Source organism: Vanellus vanellus (genome assembly GCF_965231255.1).
Source record: "Vanellus vanellus genome assembly, chromosome: 1".
Lineage (NCBI taxonomy): Eukaryota > Metazoa > Chordata > Aves > Charadriiformes > Charadriidae > Vanellus > Vanellus vanellus.
Genome location: NC_138905.1, coordinates 85,009,752 through 85,035,832, shown reverse-complemented (window position 1 = coordinate 85,035,832; position 26,081 = coordinate 85,009,752). Strand labels below are relative to the sequence as shown.

At 49.0% G+C, this 26,081-nt stretch overlaps 1 protein-coding gene across 1 annotated transcript in view; it reads right to left on the bottom strand.

Moving 5' to 3' along the window:
• The window catches only part of CCND2 (cyclin D2), a 35,640-nt gene extending 20,367 nt beyond the window's left edge, over window positions 1-15,273 (bottom strand). The window contains exons 1-3 of the mRNA XM_082490233.1: window positions 14,874-15,273; window positions 13,080-13,295; window positions 10,276-10,435 (exon numbers count right to left, since the gene is read on the bottom strand). Coding sequence (XP_082346359.1) covers window positions 10,276-10,435; window positions 13,080-13,295; window positions 14,874-15,068 — 571 coding nt within the window. The 5' untranslated portion in view covers window positions 15,069-15,273. The remainder of the gene's footprint in view (window positions 1-10,275; window positions 10,436-13,079; window positions 13,296-14,873) is intronic.
• Between the last annotated feature and the right edge of the window lie 10,808 nt (window positions 15,274-26,081).

Here is a 26,081-nt window from a genome sequence, read left to right as displayed (position 1 = left end):
CTTTAGAAAAGGGATAAATTAAACGAGACTACATCTCCACGGGTCTGTTTATCCTCTTGTACACACTGCATTTCCTTGGGTTTGCAAATCCTGTGTGCTTGCATTGGCGTGAGTGAGGCTGCACTTGGCCAAGGTGGCCCTAAGTTGGGAAGCGACTCCCACATTCAATCTTTGGACTTACCAAACCATCTCCTAGTTACGCCTGGGAACTACGGGTGGCAATGGACCCTCCATAATTTACTCCTCCTTGTGTCGAGTTTTGAGGAAGATGTAGTAAAAAGATAATGCAAAACCTCTCAAACTCTGCCAGCGTTTGGACAATCCCTACAGAAGCTACAATGCAGTGGGTGAGAATGAAAACCCACCCCCTCCCATCCATCATTTGAGCCAGCAGCAGGGAAATACGGACCCACTCAGAGTCCTGGATGGACCCCACACCCTCACGCATGGTCACTGAGTCCCCACAGAGCAGCTTCACCCAGACCCAAGCAGCTTGCGGGGAGGACCTGACCAAGAGGGAGCTCCTGCATCACGCACCCAACGCTCAGCATCGCCCAGGCACGACGGGCTGAGCAAAGGACACAGCTCCAGCCTGCCCCCTGAACTTCCTTGCCTCCTAGGGGCTTGCACCAGGTCCTTCACATTATCCAAACGCTGGTTTTCTCGTGGTTGATTTTATATCTACTCCCAGAAACCGTCTTCCTAGGAAGCTGAATAAAGAGGCATAGTGCCCCTGCCAACTAGCACTGCTGTAGGTCTGCTTCCACGTGGGGTCACATGAGAACACTTCTATGCCCAATAACCTTGTTAGTTCCCTTAATGTCATTCATAATGCAAATGAGACAGCGAGCGAATGGCCAGAGGCCCAGAGTGACTAAAGCTCAGCATCCAGAAAGTCTTACATTGCCTCTAGCTCTAAACTAACTTCCCTCCATAACAAGCACCATAAACTTGGCTATCAAAGCTACACATGCCCAGTCTTTGTTGTACAACAGGCAGCGATTTGTATCACTGGGTTCTATTTTTAGCATATTAATTAACTACTGCAACTGGTGAGGCAAGTGTCTCCAACTGGAGAGTGTGGCACCATTGTCTGAAGTCATCACCTCATCTCGCGCTATTGAAAATCATGGCAGTGACCCTCCTGCTGATATGAATTTAACCTGACATGCCCACAAAGGGATGGGGGGTGGTGCACCAATTTTGTGCACATGGTTCTCCGCATCACCCTGGACCCTATTAGTGTGGAAAGAGCTCATTGAAAGAAAAGAAGCCACATTGTGCTGGGCCACCTAGAGGGTTGAATAGAAAAGGCTGAGGAAAAGAGCAGGCAGTGGAATAAAGGCTGTAATTAACATATTTCCATATTCAAGCAAAGCAATAACTACGTGGAATGTTTGTCAAGGTGCAATGAAAGCATAAATATTAAGTACCGTATCTGAGGGGATGCAACACCCCCCCTCTGAGTCTCTTACATTCCATCCAGAAATTCAAAACAAGCTTTTTACACATCATTTTCAATTATAAAACTCTATCCCTGCGTCCCCCATGATAACAAGCCAAGTCCTGCCATCCTCACTCAGTTTTCACCCAGGTGAAACTGCCCCCAGAATTAAGTTACAAGCTTGCCCTGAAATTAAAAAAAAAAAAAATCAAAACAGAAGAGGGAGAGAGAAGACTCAAAAATTTGATTCTGAAACATACGCTTTTACTTGTTGGAGATGATGAACCCTCAACTACAGAGGGAATGTTACAAAAATCACTTCTTACTGGACACCTGAAGCAAGGCTCTGGGCTAAATCCTTCTTTTGGACCTACATGCAACCTTGGTTAATGGGCACCCAGAGCCTGCACCAAAGACACGGCTCTGCCTCTAACTTTGTTGTGATTTATGCAATTCTGTGACAAAGTACAAAGGAGTCTCGTTAAAAGTCAGGGCAGTAGCGCAACAACGCGTAATCTAGGACGATGTGAACACACAAACACTTCAAGGAAGAAATGGCTTGTTGGAAAGCAGGATTTGTTTTACCTCCTATTCCCAGGTAATAAACACCAGAAACCACCCCATCCCCATTTCAGTATCACTTTTTTCCTAAAGGACCTTAAAAACAAGGCACCAACCTTGCACAACCCCGCTGACTCGAGTGTTGGAAATAAAACCAGCCAATATAAGAAACGGTACCCTTCGCAACACAGCCACCTCTGGACCAGCCAGCTGAGTCATCAAGACAGTTCAGGGTACCCTGAATCCGCATCCTGCTTTCAGGCCAGAGCTCACACATCCCGGGCATGAACGTATGCACGTGCCGAGGAAGTTTTTCTGCCGGCGCAGCACACGTAGACGACGATCAGGTTCTAGGACCCTGCACACCACAGCCGAGCTCTTTTGCTGGCTCTCCCCTGATCCGGTGGACTTCACTACCTCCGAGCCAGGAAAATGCAAGGTTCACAGTCAGTCTAAAGCAGGAGGGAACTGGAGGCAGGAACCCAGAGAGGTCCTGCAAGGGGAAGCCCTAACTCGCAGCCAATAAATGAAAACTGCCGGAAGGAAAAGAGCACTGACAAATATCCAGGCTGAATGTGCCCGGTGTGCCAAAGCCAGATGGGAAACTCTACCTTCTTACAATGACCCTTGTTACTGCTCTGGGCGCAGGCTGGGTTTTTTAACAGCCAGTTTTCATCTCTATAATTTGATAGCGCTTTATTTTGAGAGCTGCAAACAGAGAATTGGAAACTGCTGTCTTGAGGAAGACAATGCTCTTGGGGGGGGGGGGGGGGGGGGGGGGGAGGAGAGAAAGAAATGTTACCTCTGTCAGGAGAACAGAATCATGACAGTAATCAATATTGGTTTATAAAATAATACACCTAATGGTCAAATTTCACCCAACCTCAAACTTCACTCAGCCAATGACTTTACTATGAAGACAAGCATGGACTTATATTTTACCAGGTAAGTTTAAAAGAAAGGTCTAAGGGAAATAATGTAAGTAGTGAATTTAATTATTGCCTCTTTTGATCCAAATGCTATGCCAGCATCAGTGTGCTAATTTTTTTTTCAAACGCAGTTGGTTTTAACTGCATTGGCCATTTTTTTTCTCTTGCTCTCATGTTTCTACAACACACAGCATTTTTTCCCTATGTTAACTATTTCTGCTTTTAAAGGCAAAACCAGATGACTTTTCAGCCCTTCAAAAAGGAGCACGGCAGTGCCAAGTATGACCAAACAAAAAACTGTCAAGTAAAATAAGATGCAGACCTGCTTCTGTTCTTTGAGTAGGCAGAAGGGCAGACACCTAATTCTGTTCCTTGGCTACAGTAAGGCAAAAAGTATTTGGCCTTTATACAAGCGGGTCTAAAGTATCATAAATGCTAATGCTAACATCACAACCACCCAAGTGAGGTAGAGACAGGGAAACGTGTCGAGTAGTCTGTGTAAAGTATATGAACACTGAGTACAACGTGCTTATTAGCTGATCATATACTCTGTTTCTGAACAACTGTTCGCACTGATTATTATTTTTACTCGTTCTACACCTTCAGTAAGGAAGCCTAACCAAGGATCACGATTATGTTAGCACTTGAACCATCAAAAGGTCAGATCTGCATCTGGTAGGAAGGAGGGCAGCTTATCCGGAAGCACAGGAATTACTCCAGCTTGTATCAGCAAAGTCTCTCCCCCTCCATTTCCTTCCACCTCATCTTCCCAGATTTGATGGGTCCTACAACTTAAGGAGTGTGTCTGCTCATACCAAACACTCCCCAGGCCCTGCTTACTTGTTGACGGAGCTTCCATGGTTCTTGTGGCTTCATTTTGCTGGAGAGCGCAATATACTGCTATGAGCTGCCTCTCCGAGGAACAAGCAAGAGCCTTCTTTTGTATGGCAATAAATTCATGTGGATTATCCTTTCTCCTGTCACGCAAGAAGCATTTGTGCAACCACTGCCACTTTGCAACATGTATTTTATTTCGAAGAGATTAATCCACACAACAAAGCCTCTGTGGACTTCTTTCCTTCCCTCTGCAAAGAACAGGTCCCCAGTAAAACTCGTATCACACTTTTATCCTCTGCAGGGACAGAGCCAAATAACTTTTACATTGGCTGAGCGGGGAAGGATGCATGGTAGACTTGCCCAGCAGGAGTCCTGAGGACCAAACATGCCTCTTGGTGTTACAAAGCATTCTGTGTGGTTACCCTCCAGATCACTACGGTTTATGGGCCTCATCTTGCAGTCTTTGCTCAGACAACACTCCCATTGACTTCCACAGAACTTATGTCTGAGTAAGGACCCAAGATTTGGCCCAGGAGTTAAAAGAAAGCCTTCTCGGCTTTCCAATGTAGATGATTAATGCCCCAGAAACAGTGGGCAGAGGTTTGGCACGCTGTACAAAACTGACTTAAAGCTGAAATTTTCCTCCTCTTTCTTAGCCTCTTTGCAGACACAGGCTTTGAAAGCCACCGGTCTATGAGATGCTGCATTGTATCCATCATGGGAACATCTCACCTGCCATAGGACTCAGCTGAAGCACAGAAGAGACCATGCAAAGGGTCTGAGTCTAGGGATCCACACAAGTCGCCTTCTGTCTCTGCAAGTCTCCAAAGCTTTTTGCTTCCAAGTTTTGCACGCCACTTAAATCAAACACCGAAAGCCTCCTCACTGAGAGTAGTCTCTCCATTACAGCTTGTGTTCAGAGACGCACAGCTCCTCTTTCTGAAAGCCTGACTTGCACAGCCTGTCCTCCTCAAAAACCTATTCCCTTAGAGGCTCTGACATGAAAAGGGGTATCCTGCACCAAAACAGCGGCTCATACAGCCTCCAGTAAGAGACCATAATGCAAGGATGCAGCTGGGCATCTATGACTCTGAACAGCCTAGAAGAAGAAGCAATGAAGGGCATGCAGAAATAAAGGAAATAATGCACAGTCCTCTTCTGCTCTGCAGGCGGCTCTGTAACTGATGCCCATTCCCACTCCTCCAGGAGCGCTCCCCTGGCTTGGAGCACAGCACACAAAAGCAAACAGGCAATCCCAGAGGAAACATTTCCAAACTGTGGAGTGCTGTGCGAAGAGACAGAGGAGGGACGAAGGGTGCAAAGCAATGAACAGACGGAGGTGGGGTCAGAGCGGCAAAGCGACGGGATCCCAGAGAGCAGGAGGAGGATGATTTCCATTGGGCTCAGATAAACAGGATCCTCCCATGCTGAAGAAGTGGTAAGCATCAATTTTGCCAAGCTATACTGTGAGGACAATGGGTCCAGATGCAGCCTCTTAGTGCCTTTAAAACTCAGAAGATGCCTGAAGTAGATTTTCTCTTACACAGGGAGCCACCAGCGGAACGAGAAAACAAATGACATCATGACAGACTAGGCTATGCCAGTGCATGTCCATCTATACGCTCCTACCATGCAGCAAGCGAGGCAGCTTGAAGAAAGCTGGCTTACGCATGGGCAATTCCCAGCCAACAGATCAAGCTCTCGCTTAATGACAATACCTCATTTGCATGGCTGTGGTGCTGGAAGCACAGCCAGGGGATGGGCTGTGGGCAGACACCACTTTCATCCCTTTCCAGTAGAGAAGGAGGCTCCCAAAAGCATCGTGAGCGCAGAGCATGATAAAGAGAAAACTTTTTATTCAGGGAATAAGGTTCTGTCTTGCTCGGCAGCTGTATGTTCAGATGAGACCAAGGGCAAAGAGGGATACATTCCAGTTTCAGTCATGCTCATGTGAATCATTAATCACCGCAAGGACTGGGGAGAGGCTGTGGATTTATATCCCTGCAACTTGTTTCAGAAACTGGCCTTAAAATAAAGACAGAAATGGAGAGAGCGCCAAAATGATAAAATATGACTGAGAGGAATATACAAAAGAACCAAGCGTCAACTCCTTTTGCATTACATTCAAATCACAAGGAGAATAGGGATGAGTATCAAAGTGATCCTAACCCATTCCGCACAACATTCAGAACTGTTAATGGTTGCTTCCCTCTCTGTTTGCTGACACAAAGTACTGCAGGACCAAGATCACAACTGGCTCTGTAAAGGCAGGCAACACTTGGGAATTTCTGGTATAACTCTTTTGCTGGCAAATTGAAGTGGTGCGGTTGGTGAAGAAGAACTCAAGCTAGAGGAAAAAAAAGTTCAAAATATGCCAGAATTTTGCATGACACACTAAAGAAGAAAAGAAGTACTCGAAAGCAGAGAAAACTGCACTGAAATGGAATAAGAGAGAGATATGTTGCTGTGCTCCAGACCAGAGCTGCTAACCAGCCAGCGAGGCCAGGTCTGGTAAAAGAGTCAAACTCAGGCTAAAAACGCACATGGAGGGAGCAAGGGAAGAGGCAGCCACATGTCAAAGAAAGCCACATGCCTGCTGACAGAAGGCAAATGGGGAAATGAAACACCAGGCTTTACCCAAGCTGGTGGAGAGCAGAAGCTTTGAGGGAGAAAGGGAAAGAAGAAACACGGCAGCCAGTGAGAGCTCTGCAACAAACAGGACAAGAGAAGGAAATGACAACTGGATCTGGAAGGAAGTCTGATGAGAAGGGGCTTTTCTTCACCGAGGAGGATAAGTACGACATCAAGAAGAGTGGCAGTGAAAGGGAAATACAGTAGTAATAACACGACATTTCTACAATGCGAATGGGGGCAGCAGCCTGTTGTACACTGGGAATGAGGGCTTGGGCAAGATCTCTGCTTTTGAAACTGCAAGGAGTTGCGGGGTCCTCCTCAAAACTAAATGCCAACACAGCGGCTTGTGAAAAATGGGACAAGAAGAAAAGAAAGTCCACAGCCAGCACCATGGTGCCCTCTCCTTCAGGAAGCTCCACACGCAGTCAATTATATCTTTCATTTGCAAGAAAAGAAGGTGTGACTTGTTGCCTCTTTAAATGCTACATAAAGGACTTTGGTACATGCACTGGAGATCTATAACATGAGTAGCAGACCACACAGGGGAAACACATCAGAGAAGTGTTTTTAAAAAAGGGAAAAAAGGAAGACCTGGGGAACTACGAGCTGGTCAGTCTCACCTCTGTGCCTGGCAAGATCATGGAGCAGAACCCCCTGGAAACGCTGCTAAGGCACATGGAAAATAAGGAGGTGATCTGTGACAGCCAACATGGCTTCACCGAGGGCAAATCGTGTCTTACAAATTTGGTGGCCTTCTATGACAGGGTTACAGCATTGGTGAATAAGGGAAGAGCAAGTGAGATCATTTACCTGGACTTATGCAAAGCATTTGTCACTGTCCTGCATGACATCTCTGTCTTTAAGTTGGAGAGACATGGATTTGAGGGATGGAACACTTGGTGGATAAGAAACTGGCTGGATGGTCACACTCCAAGAGTTGCAGTCAATGGCTGAATGTCCAAGTGGAGACCAGTGACAAGTGGCATTCCTCAGGGGTCAGTACTGGGACTGGTGCTGTCTAACATCTTTGTCAGTGACATGGACAGTGGAATTGAGTGTACCCTCAGCAAGGTTGACAACACCACCAAGCTGTGTGGTGTGGTCGACACGCTGGAGGGAAGGGATGCCATCCACAGGGACCTAGACAGGCTGGAGAGGTGGGCCCATGCAAAACTCATGAAGTTCAACAAGGCCGAGTGCAAGGTCCTGCATGTGGGTCAGGGCAATCCCAAGCACAAATACAGGCTGGGTGGAGAATGGATTGAGAGCAGCCCTGAGGAGAAGGACTTGGGGGTGCTGGTGGATGAGAAGCTCAACATGAGATGGCAATGTGCACTTACAGCCCAGAAAGCCAACTGCATCCTGGGCTGCATCAAAAGAAGTGTAGCCAGCAGGTCGAGGGAGGTGATTCTGCCCCTCTACTCAGCTCTTGTGAGACCCCACCTGGAGTACTGCATCCAGCTCTGGGGCCTCCATGTCCCCAGAAGGACATGGACTTGTTGGAGCGAGTCCGAAGGAGGGCCACGAAGACGATCAGAGGGCTGGAGCACCTCTCCTATGAAGACAGCCTGAGAGAGTTAGGGTTGTTCAGACTGGGGAAGAGAAGATTCCAGGGACACCGTATAGCAGCCTTCCAGTATCTGAAGGGCGCCTACAGAAAAGGTGGACAGGGACTCTTTTATCAGGGAGTGTAGTGATAGAACAAGGAGTAACGGTTGTAAACTGGGAGAGGGTAGATTTAGACTAGATATAAGGAAGAAATTCTTTACTGTGAGGGTGGTGAGACACTGGAACAGGTTGTCCAATGAAGCTGTAGATGCCCCATCCCTGGATGCGTTCAAGGCCAGGCTGGATGGGGCTTTGAGTAACCTGGTCTAGTGGAAGGTGTTCCTGCCCATGGCAGGGGGGTTGGAACTAGATAACCTTTAAGGTCCTTTCCAACCCAAAGCATTCCATGATTCTATGATTCTAAGTGCATGACTGGGCTAAGGGTTGGAAAGGGGATGCTGTTTTGGATCTCAGCAAATGGACTGGTAAAGCATGGAGCTAACCATGCAAGAATTCACGAAGAAAGAGTGGAAAAGAAGCCATGGAGTTTGGAAACTCCTTCATGGCCCACAATACCGCACTGTTTTGGTTACACGGAAAACTTCAAGGGCAAAGGATTACAGACCAGAAACTGAGAAGTAAAATGGTAATGAAATCTACATCACTCAAGAAAATGTCCTCTTGGATAAAACAAAACAAAACACTACTGTAGGAGATGAAAGCAACAAAGAGAGAGAACACTGGTTTCGAAGACAGCAACCATGTATGTTGGAGGTTGATGGCTGATGGTGTTGCGAGGGTCCAGAGAAATGCCCATGGAAAAAAAAATCTGTTTCAGAAGAAAAGGATAGTGTGAATGAATCCTGGGTAAGGGGAGTAGGCAAAGAAAGAAAGCAAAACTGACGGGAAAGATTAATCCTAAAGTAAAAAGCTAATTATTCCAGAAATGTCTGATGAATTACCAAGAGTGACCTTGCAGACTTTGAGCAGTATTTCTATTGAGTCCTGTTGTCTTTCATCTGAAAAGGATCATGCAGCAGTGGGAAAAGAAGGAAAAGCTTGAGCATCTTGGTAAACAAAAAGTCAATTACTCTAACACAGCCCATATAAGATTCTCTAGAACAGATTGATTGAGGGAGCAAAAACTGGCCATCTCAAATACCAAGAGGCAGGCATAGCAGTGGACATTCATACCCAAAAGCTGCACCTCGTCTTCCTTTCCCCTCTGCAAACACGCGGGCAGAACCATTCCTATCACAAAGGATTATGTCAAACTGTAGTGAATTCAAACACTGAGCCACATACTACTCGATAATAACCCTGGAAAACACTGCATGCTGTTCATCTGTTCCAGGTCTAGCTTCTAAGAAGTGGTATAAGCATTAATACTTTGTATGAAAATCAGAGTACATTTATTTTCTTAAAATCACTGGGGGGAAAAAAAAAACAAACAAACAAACAAAACACCATATTTTGCAGACAGGTATAAATTAATAGCCTTTCTTCCAAAGAAGCAATTACTCTCATCTAAATCTTCAGAAACCATATTCAGCCAAACATATGACAGAAGGAGAGCATAACGGTTCCCCATGAAACAGACTTAGTTTCACTGCTTTCTTGGAGTGAAGTTACAGAAAGAATCCAGATGGTTAAAAGAAAGTCATTACTTTTTAAATTGTTATTTCCTATGCTTCAGTAATGTGGTAGTATCACATACATGGTAAAATACAGTTTTTACTTTTACAGCATCCAGTTAATGAAAATCTATGAACATATTAATTTAATGCATCAGCTCGATGCATTTCGGGCTAATGTGCCATAACAGTTTCTAGAATTTTGGCTGCCCCACATCTGTCCTTACGAATGATCACAGAATCATAGAACAGTCTGGGTTGGAAGGGACCTTGAAGATCATTTAGTTCCAACCCCCCTGACATAGGCAGGGACACCTCCCACTGGACCAGGCTGCCCAAAGTCCCATCCAACCTGGCCTCTGTGGCCTTTTAAAACAATAAGTGAACAGGCAAAGTAGAACATCATATGGTCTAATCAAGTCTTACTGACTTCACTGCAAAAACACTGCACGTGTTAGCGGGAGCCGGACTGCAACTGCACTACAGCTCCCAATTGCAAGAATACTGTTTATACGCAGTTTCGGGGCCTGATTCACAATGCTCTTTGCAACCAGTCCCACCGGTCTCAGCTGCTCTTCCCGCATCACGTAAGGATGGAGGAGATGAAAGGCCTTTGTACCAGCAGTGACTAATCTGCTCCTTCAACCACACGGCAAGCAGCAGGCGTACCCAGAGCACCTCGGCCTACCTGTGGCACAAAGGGCAATGAACGTTTGCGCATGCTTCCGGATCAAAAGCAACTTGTCTTTAAGTAGAGGCAGCTTCCTTAGGATGTGTTCGATGAAATCGTGCGGGGTGACGGCTGCGAGGTTCCACTTCAACTTCCCCAGCACCACCAGCTCCCATTCCTGCAGGGGGGGACGGGGAGGGAAGAGAAGAAAAGCCGTAAGCAAACCTGAAAAAAACCCTCTTCGCTAATTTCTCTGATTGTAATTATATCGCTGCTAAATTGGTTTTGCGCAAACATTTTTTTCCATATGCTCCTACCACTTTGAAGTTGTTGACTTTATTCTTTTTATTCTTTTTTTTTTTTTTAAACACTGGAAATGTCAAGCTCTACTGAAAATAATGAGACCTGGCAGCTCCTGCCAAGATTTTTACTTTTTTTGTATCCAGTGCTGAATGCCCACCCAGAAAGTTTAGCCTGCAATTAGATATTGCCAAGGTCACTGTGGTCCTCTCCTAGTAACTTCTTTTAAATGGCTATAGTCCTTACTTTATAGCCATTTAAAGCCCTAGGGATAACCATACACAAAAATAACCTAGATATATATTCTTTTTTTTTTTTTTTTCCAAAACCGGGGAAGTTAGCTTGACGGCATTCTCTCCCAAAACTGTATTCAAAAGCTCCTGCAGATAAATCTGATGGTGCTTAAACTACTCCAAGACAGGCTTTGCAGAAAGGAAATGCACGTAATGCAGCCAAGAAGTAGCCTGTGTAAATTATCTGCCAATAAATCATGTAGAATCCATTCCCACATTCTTTGCACATCCAAAACTCCCAGTGAATCAAAGGAAAGCCTGGGCGCGTATGTAACTACTGGCTGTTCCCTGCAACGTGATTACATGTAGAAATGGTACCTAATAAACAGATCCAGCCATGGGGTTCAAGCAGGGCTAGACCTGCATGCTTCAACATTTAAAATAAGTTTTGAATACCTGACAGTGCCCCGCAGCATGAACAAAGCTCAGGCCTTGGACTCATTTCTGTCTCCTGCATCAACTGCTAGCTACTAACTAAATTCCATGCGCTGATTCTTAAGTCCTGATGATGCGTGAGCCTGATGGAGCCCAGCATGGCGGGGAGCCCCAGCTAAGCTTGTAGAGCTGGCAAGTAGAAAAAAATACGTCCTTTAATTTTGCAGCCGAGGAGACGTCAACCAGCGTTGCTGAGAAACCATAAACATGGACCCCACAATGCCATTTCTGCAGTCGTTTCTCTGAATAGATGCCCGCTTTAACAGCAAGTTACTTTCCTACAGACATTCCTACTGGATTATGACACAGCCCGCCATAGCTTGGAAAATCTCATGTTCACGTATGTAACTGGCCCCAGAAACTAGATGTGGGTTTTTTTTTTCTTTCTCAAGAAAACCTGTAAAAAGGTTGAATGTAATGGCAATTGCGTCAACTAAGGACTGATCCTCCCAACAATACTAATGCGACAGATTTTGATACAGAAGAGTACTTAATTGAGAGGGCTGAATACAGGGAAGCACTTTAAACACACGCTTAACTCCAGGTGGCACAAAAAGGCAGGCACATCGTTCCATGTCTTCTTGCGTGGGGGCGATGGCAACAGTCCCCTAACAGCCAGTACCGCCAGCAGGACACCTCGTGTCTGTGACAACCACGGCAGGGCTCGCAGCTCAAAGCTCTTTACTCTGCAGAAGCACGAGCTCCCAACCCCTCCCCTCCCAACTGCCTTCACCCAGTGATTCACAGGAGAAATTCTCCTGGGATCCGGCTGGCTATGCCCACTCACCAGGACCTGCGAGACCAAAGCTATGCAGCTGAATGGGCATCTCACCGAGAGGCTTAAATACTTGCCCAGCGCTCTATACCATGAAGGGCCCTGCAAATATTGATTATTCCATCGACTTATTTTGACTTCATTTATGCTTTCACTGTGTCCGGATCGGACGCTGCAGAAGTCCTGCCACGAGAAGTGCCACACGTGGCCTTTCACTCCCAACGACGTCCGACCCAGCTGAACCTTCACCTCGCCACCTGCCTCGCTGCTAACCCACTGGGGGGTGGGGGACGGGGTGGACGACGGACCCCGTTCGCAAAAGCCACAGGAGGACGCCGGCAGTTTCCCGAGGGACAAAACCAGCCCCTTCCCCGATGGCACCTCGGCCCCCCCTCGACGCCACCCGACAGCCTGAGTCCCCCCGGGCGTTAGCAATGGGGGAACCCACCCCGCCCTGGGACCGGGAGGCGCCGGCGGGTTTTTTTTTGGGGGGGGGGGGGTGGTGCGGGTCCGGCCGCCCCCCGGGGCGGCTCCCCCGCCCCCGCCGCGTGTCTGCCGCCAGGTGGCGCCGCCGCCCCGCGCCGCCCGCCCCGCGCACGTGCGCCCGGTGCCTCCCTCCCGGCGAGGTCCCCGAGCGGGGACACCCGCACCCACGGCGAGGGAACGGGATACGGGGCCGGGGGGAGGGGGGGGGGAGAAGGGGGGGCGGGCCCGTCGATGAGGCGGGGCGGCTCCGGAGGAACTGCGTGTGTGTGTGTGTCTGTGTGTCCGTCCGTCCCCCCCCCCACCCCGGGGGCCCCGGCACCGTGCGGTTTCGGGTCTGAGTCCTCAGCACTTTTTGACAATTCAGAGAGGGCGGGGAAACACGTGGAAAGCGTGATTTTTAAAAGGCGGGGTGGGGAGAGGGAGTGGGGGTTGAGGAAGGGGTGGCAAAAGTGATGGCTGTGCCGTGGGAGAGGGAAGGAGGAGGCCGGCAGCCCCTGCGCTGATGGGGAGAAGGCGGAGGGGGGGCTGCTTACCAGCAGCTCTTGGGGTTTGATGGAATTGTCCGTATATATGCACAGCTTCTCGGCTGTGAGGGGGATTGTCTCTTTCAGCTTGGAGGCCAGGAACATGCACACCGCCCCCAGCAGTTGCAGATGGCACTTTCGAGTGGGCACCACAGCTAAGAATCGGTCCAAGTAATTCATGGCCAGAGGGAAAACTTCTTCTTCGCACTTCTGCTCTTCACAGACCTGCAAGCGAGAAGCGTGGGGAAGGGGAGGATGGGGCGGCCAGGGTTGGGACGGCGAGGGGGGGGGGGGGGGGGGGGAGAGGAAAAGAGAAAGAGACAACAAGGAAAAGATAAATAAATGAGCGATCCCACGAAATAGACCACTGCCTCCCTGCTATGGCTCCTGCTATTTTTGTTTCCCGGGGAGCTAAATTTTGGGGGAGGGGGAGATCTCTGGAGAGGCTGGGAAGGCTGTCAATCGGCTTTCACATTCCTTTAGTTCATTCAGTAAGAAATGAATTCAAGACACTGTGTGGGAGAGCCGAAAAGCCCCATCCAGCAGCAAGCGAGCAGCCTCCGACTTTTTTTTTTTTTTTGCGACCCAATTTTTTCCCTTTTTTTTTTTTTATTTCGTCATATTTTCAAAAAATCGATAAAAATATCAAAACTTCCCCGGGGGACCCGGTTTTGGCGCCGGTGGCATCCCGGGACGGTCCCCTATCGTTTCCGACAATTGCAAAAATTCCCCCGGGGGGTGTCCCCCAGCCCTGCGCCCCCGAACCGGCGTGGGGGGGAAAGCACGGGAGGCACAGCGAGGGCGAGGTGGGGTGGGGAGAGCCCGAGCAGCCTGGATCCTTTTAGCAGGAGCGAGCGAAAAAAATACTTCAAAAATTTACCAAAAATCGGAGCCTGGGAGAAAAAGCACAAATCGCACATGAAAACCAAGCGGGGAGTCTGGTCTTTCCAACCCAGGCGGTTTGGTCCTGGAAAAGTCCCCCCCAAAGGAAATCCGAAGGGACAAATGATGGGTGGTGGGGCCAGGGCAAGGCAGGCGAGTCTGCGGGGATCTGGGCCCGCTGCCGCCCCGCCTGAAGTATGGGGGCGAACGGGGGGTTCGCCGCCCGCTCGGGCTCCCCGACAGACCCCCGCCAGGCCGGGGGGGGCAGTGGCGGGGTGCGTTTCTGAACCCCTTCTTGGGAAGGAAGGGGGGGAAGACGGGCTCAGCGCCTCCGAGCAGAGTTGCATGCAACGCAACATGGCGAAAAAAAGGCACGTCCTCACCCCTGCATACGTGGGCATGAAATCCTCGCTGGGCAAAACGCGGGGGGCACCGGGCATCCCCCGTCCCTCGCCCTGCCCCGGGCGCACCTCCCTTTTCCCAGAAAAGCCTCAATCTCAAGCGCGCCCGGCCGCCCGCAGCCGGAGGCAGCTTTTCTTTGCTTTTTAATTGCAAATGACTTTTCCAACTCCCCCCCACTCCCCCGCTTTCCCTCCTCCTGCACCCCGCTTTGCCGCAGCCCCCCGGAAGGGGCGAATTCCACCGCGGGCTGTCGGTGCTCCCCGCGCCCCTTCCCCCACCGCGCCGCGCCGCACCGCACCGGGTGAGCTCCGGAGGGGGAGGAGAAAGGGGGGGGGGACACACGACGACAAGAAGGACCCCCACCGCGATCGGAGGGGCGAGAGAGCAGCGCGGGGAGAGGGGCCGAGGCGAGGCGGAGGTGCTGCCCGCGGTGGGGAGCCCGCAGCCGGCCGCCCTGCCTCCCCCCCTCCCCGGGCGGCACCGCTCCGAGGGGCCGAGGGAAGGCGCCGGGATACAAACCTCCAGCATCCAAGTGGCCACCATCCTCCTCATGAAGGGCTGGATGTCCTTCTGGACGCACTTGAAGTAGGAGCATTGGGGCAGATACCTCTCCTCTATGGTTAGTAAGTTGTGCAAAACGCGGTCATCGTAGAGCAAGTTTGGGTCAGGCAGAGCTCTCCTCATGGGATCCACCTCGCAGCACAGCAGCTCCATGTTTCCAAAGAGATCTCCCTCTTTCTCTGATGGAAAAGTTTTTTGGTTTTTTTTTTTTTTTTTTCGGAGGGGGGAAAAGGGGTGGGGAAAGGAGAGGGGTAAAGGAGGAGGGGTAGGTGGGTGGGAGGAAGACGGCAGGGCTTTCCAGCTCGCTCCTGCCTCCCTTGAAACTCGTCTCTCCCTGTCTCTTGATTTCTAGCCTAAAGTTGAAGCAAAGTGACGCAACTCGCCAGGGCAGGCAGTTCTCTCTCTCTTGTTATTATGGAGAACAGCAGCTGGTCAGACGTAACATCAAACGCGGTTTTTTTTTTTTTTTTCCTCTCTATAAGCTAACAAGGAACCAGGAGGCCCTCGTATAGGGACACACACACACAAATGACAGCTTCTCTTTTTCTTCCTTCCAGCGACCAAATCAAATCCGCTCCACACTTTCCTTCTGCAGGAGCACGTCTGAATCTATTCCCCCCCCCTTCTTATTGCAAGAAACTAACAGCTTCCCCTCGGTACCCACCAAGACGATGGGGCCGAAGGATGAAATGTCCTGGCTCGGCGGGGTGCGAGATCCACGTCCCCGTCCCCCTCCTCAAGCCCTTGACCCGCTCCCCCCTCCAGTACCCCTTTAATCTGCAGCCGGGAGGGGGGAACGCAAGACCTCCCTGCTAATTGCAGCTTAACAGTAAACCCGAAAAAGACCCCGAAGCTCCCTGAGAGGTGTGGGTTCGGCGGCGTTTTCGGGGTGAAATCTAACAATAATCACCACGCTACTTCCTCCGGCACACATACGCGTTTCTAGCAGGCGAACCGTTTTAGCACTGCATGGCCACACTGATATAACTTTCTAGGAAACGCAGCGGGGGAGGGAGGGAGGAGGGAGAGAAGTTGGCGGGGGGGGGGGGGGAACGACAAGGAGGGGGGTGGGAGAGGAGTTATGTCCCGCACCGGGTGACTTCCACCCTACTCGCACTTCGCCGGCGACGCAGTCGCTCCCCGCCTGCAAAATGTGTCAACTTTGCGAAGTCTCTGCCGCTGCCTGCTGCGCTGGAGCAGAGGCTCCCGAGGGGGAAGAAGCTACCCGGGGCCGGCCGGGGATGAGCTGCCCGGGCGGGCGCGGAGCGGCGGCGGCCCCGCGGGGCGGGCGAGGAGCCCGCTCCCCGCAGCGACCGCGCCCCCCGCCCCGGCCCCGGGCGACGCGGAGGTGGGCTTGGCGGGGGGGGGGGTGGGTGGTAAGGAGAGGGAAATACCGCCTTAAAAGTGTGAGTGGGGAGTTTGGGGCGCCGCTTCCCCTCCCTCCATTTGCATAGCCAATAGCTCTGGGGCTCTCGCCGCTGCGCGCTGATTGTTACCGGGCAGATTATATTTTAAGGACGCATGCTGCCCGGCCTCGAAAGCAGCCCGGGAGGGAAGGGGGCGAGGTAGAGCCCCCTCACCTAACCGCACCGTCGGTCCCGGCAGCCGCACGGGCCCTGCCGGCGTCGGGGAAGGCGGGCGACCGGTCGTCGGTTGCCCGCGAGTGGGCAAACGCGCCTTCTCCCACGCCGGCCCTCGCCCCTCGGCATCAAAACGGGCGGGAGGGATGGGAGCGGCTTTGCCGTGGGTTGCATCTCCTCGGAGTCCAGCAGCAAGGGCGCCCTTGCAAAAACCGGCTGGGACGGCCCCGCACCTAAGCAGCCCGTCGGAGCAAATGGCTACTTCGCCACCAAAAAGCCAGAAGGCCTCCCTTCTTCCCCCATCCCCCGGTAATGCAGAGCCGCGCCGGGACAGCCGAGCCCTCTGCGTGTTGCTAGCAGGATTTCCCCGCAGAATCAGTTCCCGCGCCCCCCTCGTCCCGTCCCCAAACCGAGCGGTTCCCGACCACAGCCGAAACGAAGCAGCAGCCGCGGCGCCGCCGTCCGGACGCTGCCGGGCACCGTGTGTGGCCCCTCGCACCCACCCCCCACTCCCCTCCCGAGGCGGGAGCTTACCGGGGCCGAGCCTGCCGTAGGCGGAATTGGGCAGAGCTTTGCCCGGCAAGGCTCGCCTTTTAGGAGGGCGAAGGAAGGGAGCGAGGAGGGGGCACCCCCCGCCGTACGTCGAGGGCGGCGAGCGGGGACCCGCTGCGGGGCGGCGTGCTCCGCAATGAAAGGCTCTTTAACTTCCACCATTCATTTCCCCTTCCTGGCTACTCCTGTGAACAGGGAGCGTGTTGTGTCAGCGCACGTTTTCCTTCTCCAAACTTAAATTCATAAGCGCTCCCGTCTGGCTTTGTAGCCCGACAATGCAGCGATTGTGATTTATGTGGGTTTCGGGGGGGAGAACGACGGGTGTTCTAATTGTCCGGCACCGACTTTCCGAAGTGGGGTGATGTCTGGGGCACAGCGCGGCTGCCGGCGGCAGGGAGCCGCGGGGACCGGGGGAAGGATGCTGCCCCCCCGCGCCCCGCGACGGGGCGGCCGCCGGGGAGCATCTAAGGGCCCCGCGGGCAGGCCGCTGCCTCCGCGCCACCTTGCTGGGGGGGGAGGTGTCCCCCATTAAAAAGGAGTAAAAAAACCTAAAATCAATAAATGGAAGCAAGCCAGCTCTGCACGCGGAGCTGCCATTGATCTGCAGCGACGTCATTAAAAATAAATTAAAAAAAAACCCAAACAAAACAACAAACCCACTTTCCCCCGGTGCGACGGCTTTTCTATACCCGGTACCCGTTTCCAACGGGGAAAGGCTCTTTAATTTCCACCATTCATTCGTTCCCGTGAAACGCGGCCGGCGGGCGGGCAGCCGGGGCGGCCGTCGGGGGCCCCGCGGCCGCGGAAGCCAGCGTACCCGAGCTGCCCCTTCGCCTTGTCCCCGTGCCCACGGGCGCTGCCGCATGCGTTTGGAGACAGCAGATGTTTTAACAGCCTCCGTGTAGAGATTACCGAGTGCCATATGTTAAATACCACCCTCCCTCCGGAAAAAAAGAAAAAAAAAAAAGTACGTTTCGCACTCGCTCCCCTTCTTTTGATGAGCTGCTTCGCCCGTTAAAAGCATAAATGATTAAATCAAACACCGCCGGTGTATGTTTTTTCCCCCGGCGGCTCCGGGGGCGGCGGTGCGCGCAGCCCCAGGCGGCCGCTTCCCCGCCCCACCGCTGCGCCCTGCGCGGAGCCGCCGCCGCGCTCCGCGGCCGCGGGGGAACCGCGCTGCCGGGGCAGCCGCGCAGCCTGCCGGACACCCCGCGCCCTCCACCCCCCGCCCCCTTCCTCCCCGCAGCCCGGGGGGAGGGGGCTGCCCTGTTCCCAGCCCCACCGCAGCCGCCGGGGGGGCAACGCCGCCGTCACTGCTTATGCCTTGGGGAGCCCCTCTCCTTCAGGTCACCAGATCTTGGTGTGACGGCTCCTCATCGTTAGTCCGACACGCAGGTATCGTGAAATCGGTAATATGTAATGGTATTTTATTGGTGTTAGTCCGGGAGCACTGCAAAACGCGGTGACTCTTGTTTGTTTGTTTGTTTGTTTGTTTTTTAAAATAGATCCTTAATTCGTCATCGCCCCTATTTATTTAATTTCTTTTCTTTGCAAATCCCAGAGAATCAGCTTGAAGATGCTTCGGGGGACAGTATGGGATCAAGCTTTGCACCCAAAGCGTAGACCAATAGACGTGCGTGTGTGCCCGGCGGCCGTAGGTTTTTTGTTTGTTTAAATGAAATAAGTATTCCCTTGCAGTGCTTGAAACCTGAAGACTGGAGTGTGAAACATGAGAATCTGAAAGTGAAACCGACTGGAAGCCAAAAAAGAAACAGATGAACGTGTTTCCACTGTCCAAGCTGAGGAAAGCCCCAAAAGCAAACAAAACACCGTGAATAATAAAATGTGTAATAGATTTGAAATAAAATTATTCCAGCTTCAGTCCCTGGAAGCAGTCTATCTAGGTGGGTTTTTTTTGCTTGGTGGCTTGTTGTTTTTTTTTTTTTTAAATATCTGATTTTTAGCAGTTCAAAGGTAAATTCCATAATTCCATGCTGTGCATTCAACAGGAACAACGTGATAAAAATTATCTTTTCTTTCTTCATGTTTCTGATTAAAGACTAAAAAAGAATTTGGATACCGCAGGAGCTACTGTGCATTGCCCATGTATTTTCTAGTAGTTATTTTTAATTGTGCCAACAATTTTCAACTCTAAATACCTGTGTAGTGACAGCTTTATCATTAACAGCCACCTCAAACAACATAATTACTGAGCAGGTGAAATACATCCTGTAATAAAACTATGCTTGTCTTTAGAGGGTGGTTTTATGCAGGCACAACAGTTACAGCAGTAACTAATGAATTCTGTGTGATTGCATAACATATTTTTAATTATTTACTCCTTTCTGTTTTAGGCAAAATTTCTTCTTTATCCTTTCTCATTCCTTAGCTTTAACTTCTTCAGACCGGTAATGAGAAACTGTGCAATGCCCAGTGCGAGGAGTGCACAACTCCACTCATAGATTTCTTTATTAAGCGAGATGTGAAGGGACTCAAAAAAGAGCTACAAGAATGATCATGTACCTGTGGCTCATGTTTTATGCAGGAAGACTTTGTAAATTCATCACAGTTAGCCTAAAGACACTCCCAGGTTTGACATGAACATAAGCTAGAGAAATCAAGAAAAAATCAGGGAGATTTAGGATGGTAGAGGTGGTAGCAGTGTGTTTAGGCTAACAACAAAGCGAAATTTTCAACTGCAAGTTTAATCCCTTGATATTTCATTTAGGACTGCATCTTTAAGGTTAGGTGGAATTAAAGCGTAAAAAGTATAATCTGCCACAAATCACAGTTGCAGAGTTGAAGGAGGAGTTACTGCATGGGGTTCTGTGACCACTGTTACACCCAAAAAAATCAGCTACATAATCCCTGTGGTGCGTTCTGGCCTTTAAATTATTGGATCTGTGACTCTATAGAACCTATAACCAGTGGTTGCACAGGCACATGCAGAATTAGGGTGGGATCTTGCAGTTTTTCCTGCAGCAAAGGAGTTGAAAGCAATGAGAAATTTCTGCTGAAGCTGGAAGCCTAGGATTGGGATTTTTCTCGCTGTATGGGAGACAGGGAAATTTTGGTGTTGCTTAACTCTCCTGGTGCTGCAGCTTTATCTCACAGGGGTGCCACGTACTTTGCAGCAAGTGCTGCCGGCTCGATCATCTCCGTGGTGAGCTGAGCGATAAGGCTGCTGTTCATTTATAGGGAGCAGGAACACACAACAGGTGCCTCCCACAAGCCAGGAAATCAATTGAAAAGGAGAGCTCTTAACATTTTTTACAGGATCGGGCCCCTGGTATGCAGAACTGTACATAAATGCCATCATTCTTTTTTTGCTAAGCGGTGTGGGGGGAAAGGTTGGCTTTTGGAGCAGATATTTGAAAGAACAAGAACAGTTCTTACAAATTACAGGTATGACCTCTTTAACCATTAACAGTATGATAGGATCTGAAGGTGGCAGAATCCTTATTTTTCTCTGCTTATGCATCAGCTTGCTTTTCTGCTTAAATTGACTTTGCTGCTAGCCTCTTGCATTCCGCTGTGTGATTTCCCTGCTCTCTGGGATGTTTGTATCAGTCCTTAGCTCAAAGATGGCTTCGACATTAAATGCGCAATCTTTTTTTCATTCTGAACTATTAGGAGAGATTAATAAAAGACACTGTCCCCAAACCTTCAGCTGATCTCCAATTTTTGAAGCATCTTGCTGTCACACACCTTCCTTCCACAGTAATGTTCTGACTTTTCTCTGCGATCTCTTAGTCTTGAACCAACACATGTGGTTTTGCTCATACCAAAACAAATATGGAGCTTCAATTCCATTTTATTTTCTTTCTGTCTACACTGAGGCAAAGATTTGACATTTAATATATGTGCGGAGCATGCCTGGGTCTATGCAAGCAGGGAAGGGGAGAGGAAGACCTTCAGAGCCAATTGCTCCTTTTATGCGTTGTTGGGAAGGGATACTGCATGCCTTGGTTGTCTTCCCTGGTTGTCTTAACATTGCTGTGAGCTGCTAAATAATCACGGTGTTTATTCCCAGAAGCAGCTGTATTTGAAAGGTAAGTGTAATGATTCTGTTAATCTTCACTAAGAGAATTATCGTGACACAGGTTCCCACGCTGAATAGTTTGCTAAAACGTATGAGGCATATACTGTCTGGCAAATAGTGAGATAATTTATATGGAGCTACATCAGTATGAGATTTTGTTTTAGAAGCCATGTGAATGACTGTGTTAAGTGACAATTTGTTATGGGGTAAGTTGAACTTTTCATTTTGTGCAGATGTATAGAGCACAGCTGAGTTGTGAAAATAAGTGGATTTTAAAAAGGGAAGGAAAGCTACGTTTTCCTTCAGCACCTAGCTTATTTCCTCTGTAAAAGCATGAAAAACTATCCATAAAGAAATATTAACTTCACAAATATTCTGGCTTAAATAACCACTGATACAGTATTTTGGGTGTCCCCTTTGCATTCCAGGAACTATGAAATACTCTCTAGATCTGTCGAATTTGGTGTTCTTAACATGGTGAAACAAACAAACGGAACGAAGAAAGTTTTACTGCTTGACAAGCAGAGGAGCACATAAAACCCAAAACAAAAGTAAATCAAAATAAAACAGTGTAAATAAATGCCCTCTACTGAAGCAAACAATTTTACTTGTTAATTTCCTCTTCCAAAACTGCTGAATTAAAAGCTATTCCCACGAGTAAATAGTTTACTACTCTGCTCTGTGTCAATTACACCTACACCTTGGAAAATTAATTACTTTTAAAACATTAATAGCCAAAAATATTACATTGCATATAATATTAATGACCACCTGAATGCAGTACTATCATTTGCTTCTTTTTTCTCTCCTTCTCTTTTGGGAATGCAGTATTTTGTTCCTGTGATGGAGTGTCTCAGCACCAGTGTGCTACAAATGAAGAAGTATGCATTTTAAAGTTAGTTAGGAATGAAGGCACTTCAAAAGTCTGTGCCCCTTTCCACAGTGGAAATTATAGCCAGGGTCATCAGTCACTTGCCAGGTGCCACATGGCTTTTGAAGACGTGGCTTTCTTGAGAAGTAAGAAACTGTGGGTGGTGTGAAACCCCTCTCACCCATGAGCTCCTTAGCATCCCTTGGTACCCCAGGTTCTCATGCTCAGCACTGCTGTACTTGTTGAGGCTTTGCTGGGCATTTGTGTGAGTAATGGGGAACAAAGACCTCAGGGACTGGCCCTCTGCCTTTGCGCAATGAGGTGGCGAACACCTTTGTTTCGAGCTCTAGCCCCAGTGATTTCACATGTAAGCTCACAGCACTTTCATGCGGGTAGTTTTTGGCTTACTGGGGTGTCTTGCTAGGCACGGTGAAAGTCGTCTGGTTTGTCTGAGTTACATCCAAAGCCTAAGAAGGTTCCTGTTTGGTCTGGGCAAAACTCCTGATTTGGGTAAGAAGGTTGCTTGGGCAGGCACCGAAACAGAAAGGCAGCTGAAATGATAGCTGTCCTCCTGTTCAGTGGAATGGAATTCTCCCAGGTCTCTGCGAAACCCACTGCCGCTGCCCCTGGACAGCTCCCAAAGCTCCTCCATCACCCCACAGGGTCAAAACACTTTGGCGGTGGTGGGCGATTTCTCAAGGACTACCTCTCCCCAGGGCTATCAGAAGAAATGTGCTTCTCTCCTCTCTGCAGCTCTGCTACCTCACTTCTACAGCATTTTGTTTTGCTCTCGACTAGGAAACCCTTTTGCTTGATTGCTCTCTTCCCTGATTCTGAAGTTGGTGTTCACAGGCACACACAACCTCCTCTCCATGACTTGATGCTTCCTAAAGGGTGATGCTGCCCTTCAGCCAGCTTATTGGACATAAATATACACAAGTTTGAGAGAAACATTGCTCATAGTAGGAGTTAGGTTAGAAGTCATCTAATTCAATCCACTGCTCGCAGCAGGGCCACCTTGACAAGCTAGATTGGGTTGCTCAGGGCCTTGTCCAGCCAAAATATCCAAGGATGGAGATCCCACAGCCTCTCTGGGTAATCTGTCCCCATGCTGCACCACTCTCAGGGAAGAAGAACCTTTCCCTTGTGACTGGTCAGAGTTTGCCTGGCTGCAATGTTTGTCCCTCACCTTGAAAAACAGCTAGGAGCAGAGAAAGGCACTTGCCATCCATCAACATAATTCCACATACATAGCTCAGGATGTAGTGTGCAGCATCTGTAGATGTGGGTTTTATTGGTAAATGGAACTAAACTGCCTTATACTAAAAAAATCACCAGCACATGTTCCACACTACTCTCCTTCATTGAAACCTCCAGATCTCCTCCACTGTCTCCTCCCCCGGCTCCATTCTTGGTTGTGAACTGTGATCTATCCTCTCCCTTCATCCTTGATGTTGCAAATCCGTACCTGCAGCAAAACTGTTGTACCACTGTCTCATTTCAGTGTATGCTGAAACTGTCACCTGGGCTCTCACCTCTTCTTGACACAGTGATAGCCTCTTTGAACAGGTTGTTCCTGGGGCAATGTTGCTAGCTGCTCACCTTCCCTAGGTGCTGTCAGCTGGCAGAGTCAGGGCACTGGGCTAGGGGACCTATTGCCTGAGTAGCTGTTCTGATGCCCAGACATGAATCTTTTCTTTTGGGGTTTCAAATTTTTATTTATAAGGCTGATTGGTAGCAATCACCATCCTCAGAACAGATGCTTCCAAGTGGCCCGTGGGTTAGCAAAGCATCATTTCTATTTTACAAATGGGAAGTTGAGGCTCTGTGGTGTAAAGCAACATCCTACAGGAGCTTCACAGCACATCTTGGAGTAGTACTGCCTTTCCGATGTTCGAGCAGTACCCGAACAGAAACACCTCTCTCATCAGAGTGGACGGCATAGGTAGTATTTCTAAAGAATCTATGCACAGTATAGAATCCCAGTTTCATTTTATAGATATTTCCACCTTATGTTCTAGGACTGTCTTTTGTTGTGCCCTTATCTCACAAACATTGCACTTGGAAAGAAGGCAGTGGAGCTGGTTTCTCTCTCTATGGATGGATGGATCATTAGAGACTGTTGGCACCTGAATGGGCTCGTTAGTTAGATAACAAAGAATTGCTCCATCCTGGAGAAGGTCAGGCTACACAGCTTTGTCTGGAGCAGGCTGGGATTGAGGGAAAGGCATTCCCTTAGAAGCAGGGCTAAGAAGCCATATGCGAAGAAAGCTTAGAAATGAAAAAAAGGAAGAAAGAAACATAATTCTGCAAAAAAAGGGTCCTTTAAAATGAGGCGGTACCTGAGAATGGGAGCTGCAGAGAAAAGGCTTCAATTTCATGTGGATAGACACCGTGCCAGAGTGAAAGAAGGTCCTCCTGAGGGGACCTGGAAAGGGGCTCACAAAGGATGGTGAAGAACCAGATGTAGGGAGTGCAGATGGGCTCTTCTATTGCATTATTTAGTTCTATATTCTATTTCCTTGCACATCTCAAGTAGAGAGTGATTGTTTTTACAAACGTTACACAGTCAGTCTGCTGTGTAGTTTAATAGTTGTTTATCCCTGAGGTAGTAAATTATAAAGTAGAGGGCCTACAAGGGTGGTGTACATGCAGAAATATAAGCTGAAACTCCTGGAGATCTAGGAAAGCCAGCGTTAGTCTCTGGTTCTGGATGTGGGGTCTCAGGGTGAAGTATTTGAGGCAGGACCCATACCCTGAGAACACGCTTAGAAATTTACTGTGCCTGGGCTCTGTTTGGTTTAAGGAGGCATAAAAAGCACACGAGTCCAACATGCTATGACTCAAACATAGCCATATTATGCATAATCAGAATATTATGAGCAGGGTTTTGAAAGGATTTACCAGGTTTGGGGGACTGGGCTTTTTTTTTTTTTTTTTGCTCGTTTTGTCCTGTGAAAGTCAGGAACAGATTGAAATCTGCTGACTCCAGCGCTTAGAAGATGGTTCAAAGGACCCAGCTCCTGGCTTGGAGTTTAGAAACCCTGCTGGGAATCAGAACATATGTCCAAAAGAGCATCAGATACCTAGAGAAAGTTAGAAGGAGAAATAATTTTGCTTCTCTTCTGAACTGAATCATAATTATAATGTTTGCTGACAACTTTCTGAAGCTTACTGTAACTGTAGCTTTTTTTTTTCTTTCTCACACTACAGAAACAGCATATTCTTGTCATGCAGCTGTTGCTTACAGTGCCTTCCTTCTGCTTTGGGTGGATTTTCCCATGTTCATATCCGTAGCTTTTGAGTCCTTCTGTCACTGAACAGCTGCGGGCTGATACTAGATAGAGCTGAATTTTTTCTGTGTTCACACACAAGCAGGCTTGTGAACAAAAGATTTTTAAGAAAGCTGATAAATGAACAAGGTCTTTTGGACGATGCAATGTTGCTAACATTGCAGACAATAAAAATCCTTGTACTTGTACTCACTTCAAGCGAAGGAAGACATAACTCAATCTGTTTTATCTGTGAACCTCCAAGCTTTTCCCTGCAGGCTTGAGAGAGGATGTTCTATAATGAACTCATCTTTCATGTGACAGAAAGGGAAATGCTATCTCATAGTCTAATGCTTACATTTCTCTCTGCCGTTTAACTTGAACGTTGCCTTCTAAGGGGAGCCCCTGTTTTTAGTGGTCAGAGCTTAAGAGAGGATCAGGGCTTCCCGGGTAGTTCCAGCTCTGACATGTGCAAATCACATAGCTTCCTTCTGTCTACAAGGAAAGCAGATATAGTTATCTTGATGTATGTCCATCTCAAGCATGCTCTGAGGTTTGATTCAGTAAATTTTGCCAGCTGTTCGGCAGGCAGAGGATGGTGGGCCCAGCCAGGCACACTGACTGCCATTGTCTCCTGAGCAAGATGGAAATGGGAGCGTACGTGGGGAAGTATCATGTACACTTGTCCCATTCTTGCATCTCTCTCATGTTTCCTTACAGCTTTGGGTTTTTGCCTGTGGACCCTGGGGACATCAGCTTTATTTGTTTGTTTTCCCTGCTTCCTTAACTTTTTTTTCCATTTTTGAAGTAATTCTTCCACACATATGAAAAAAACCCGGCAGCCACTGA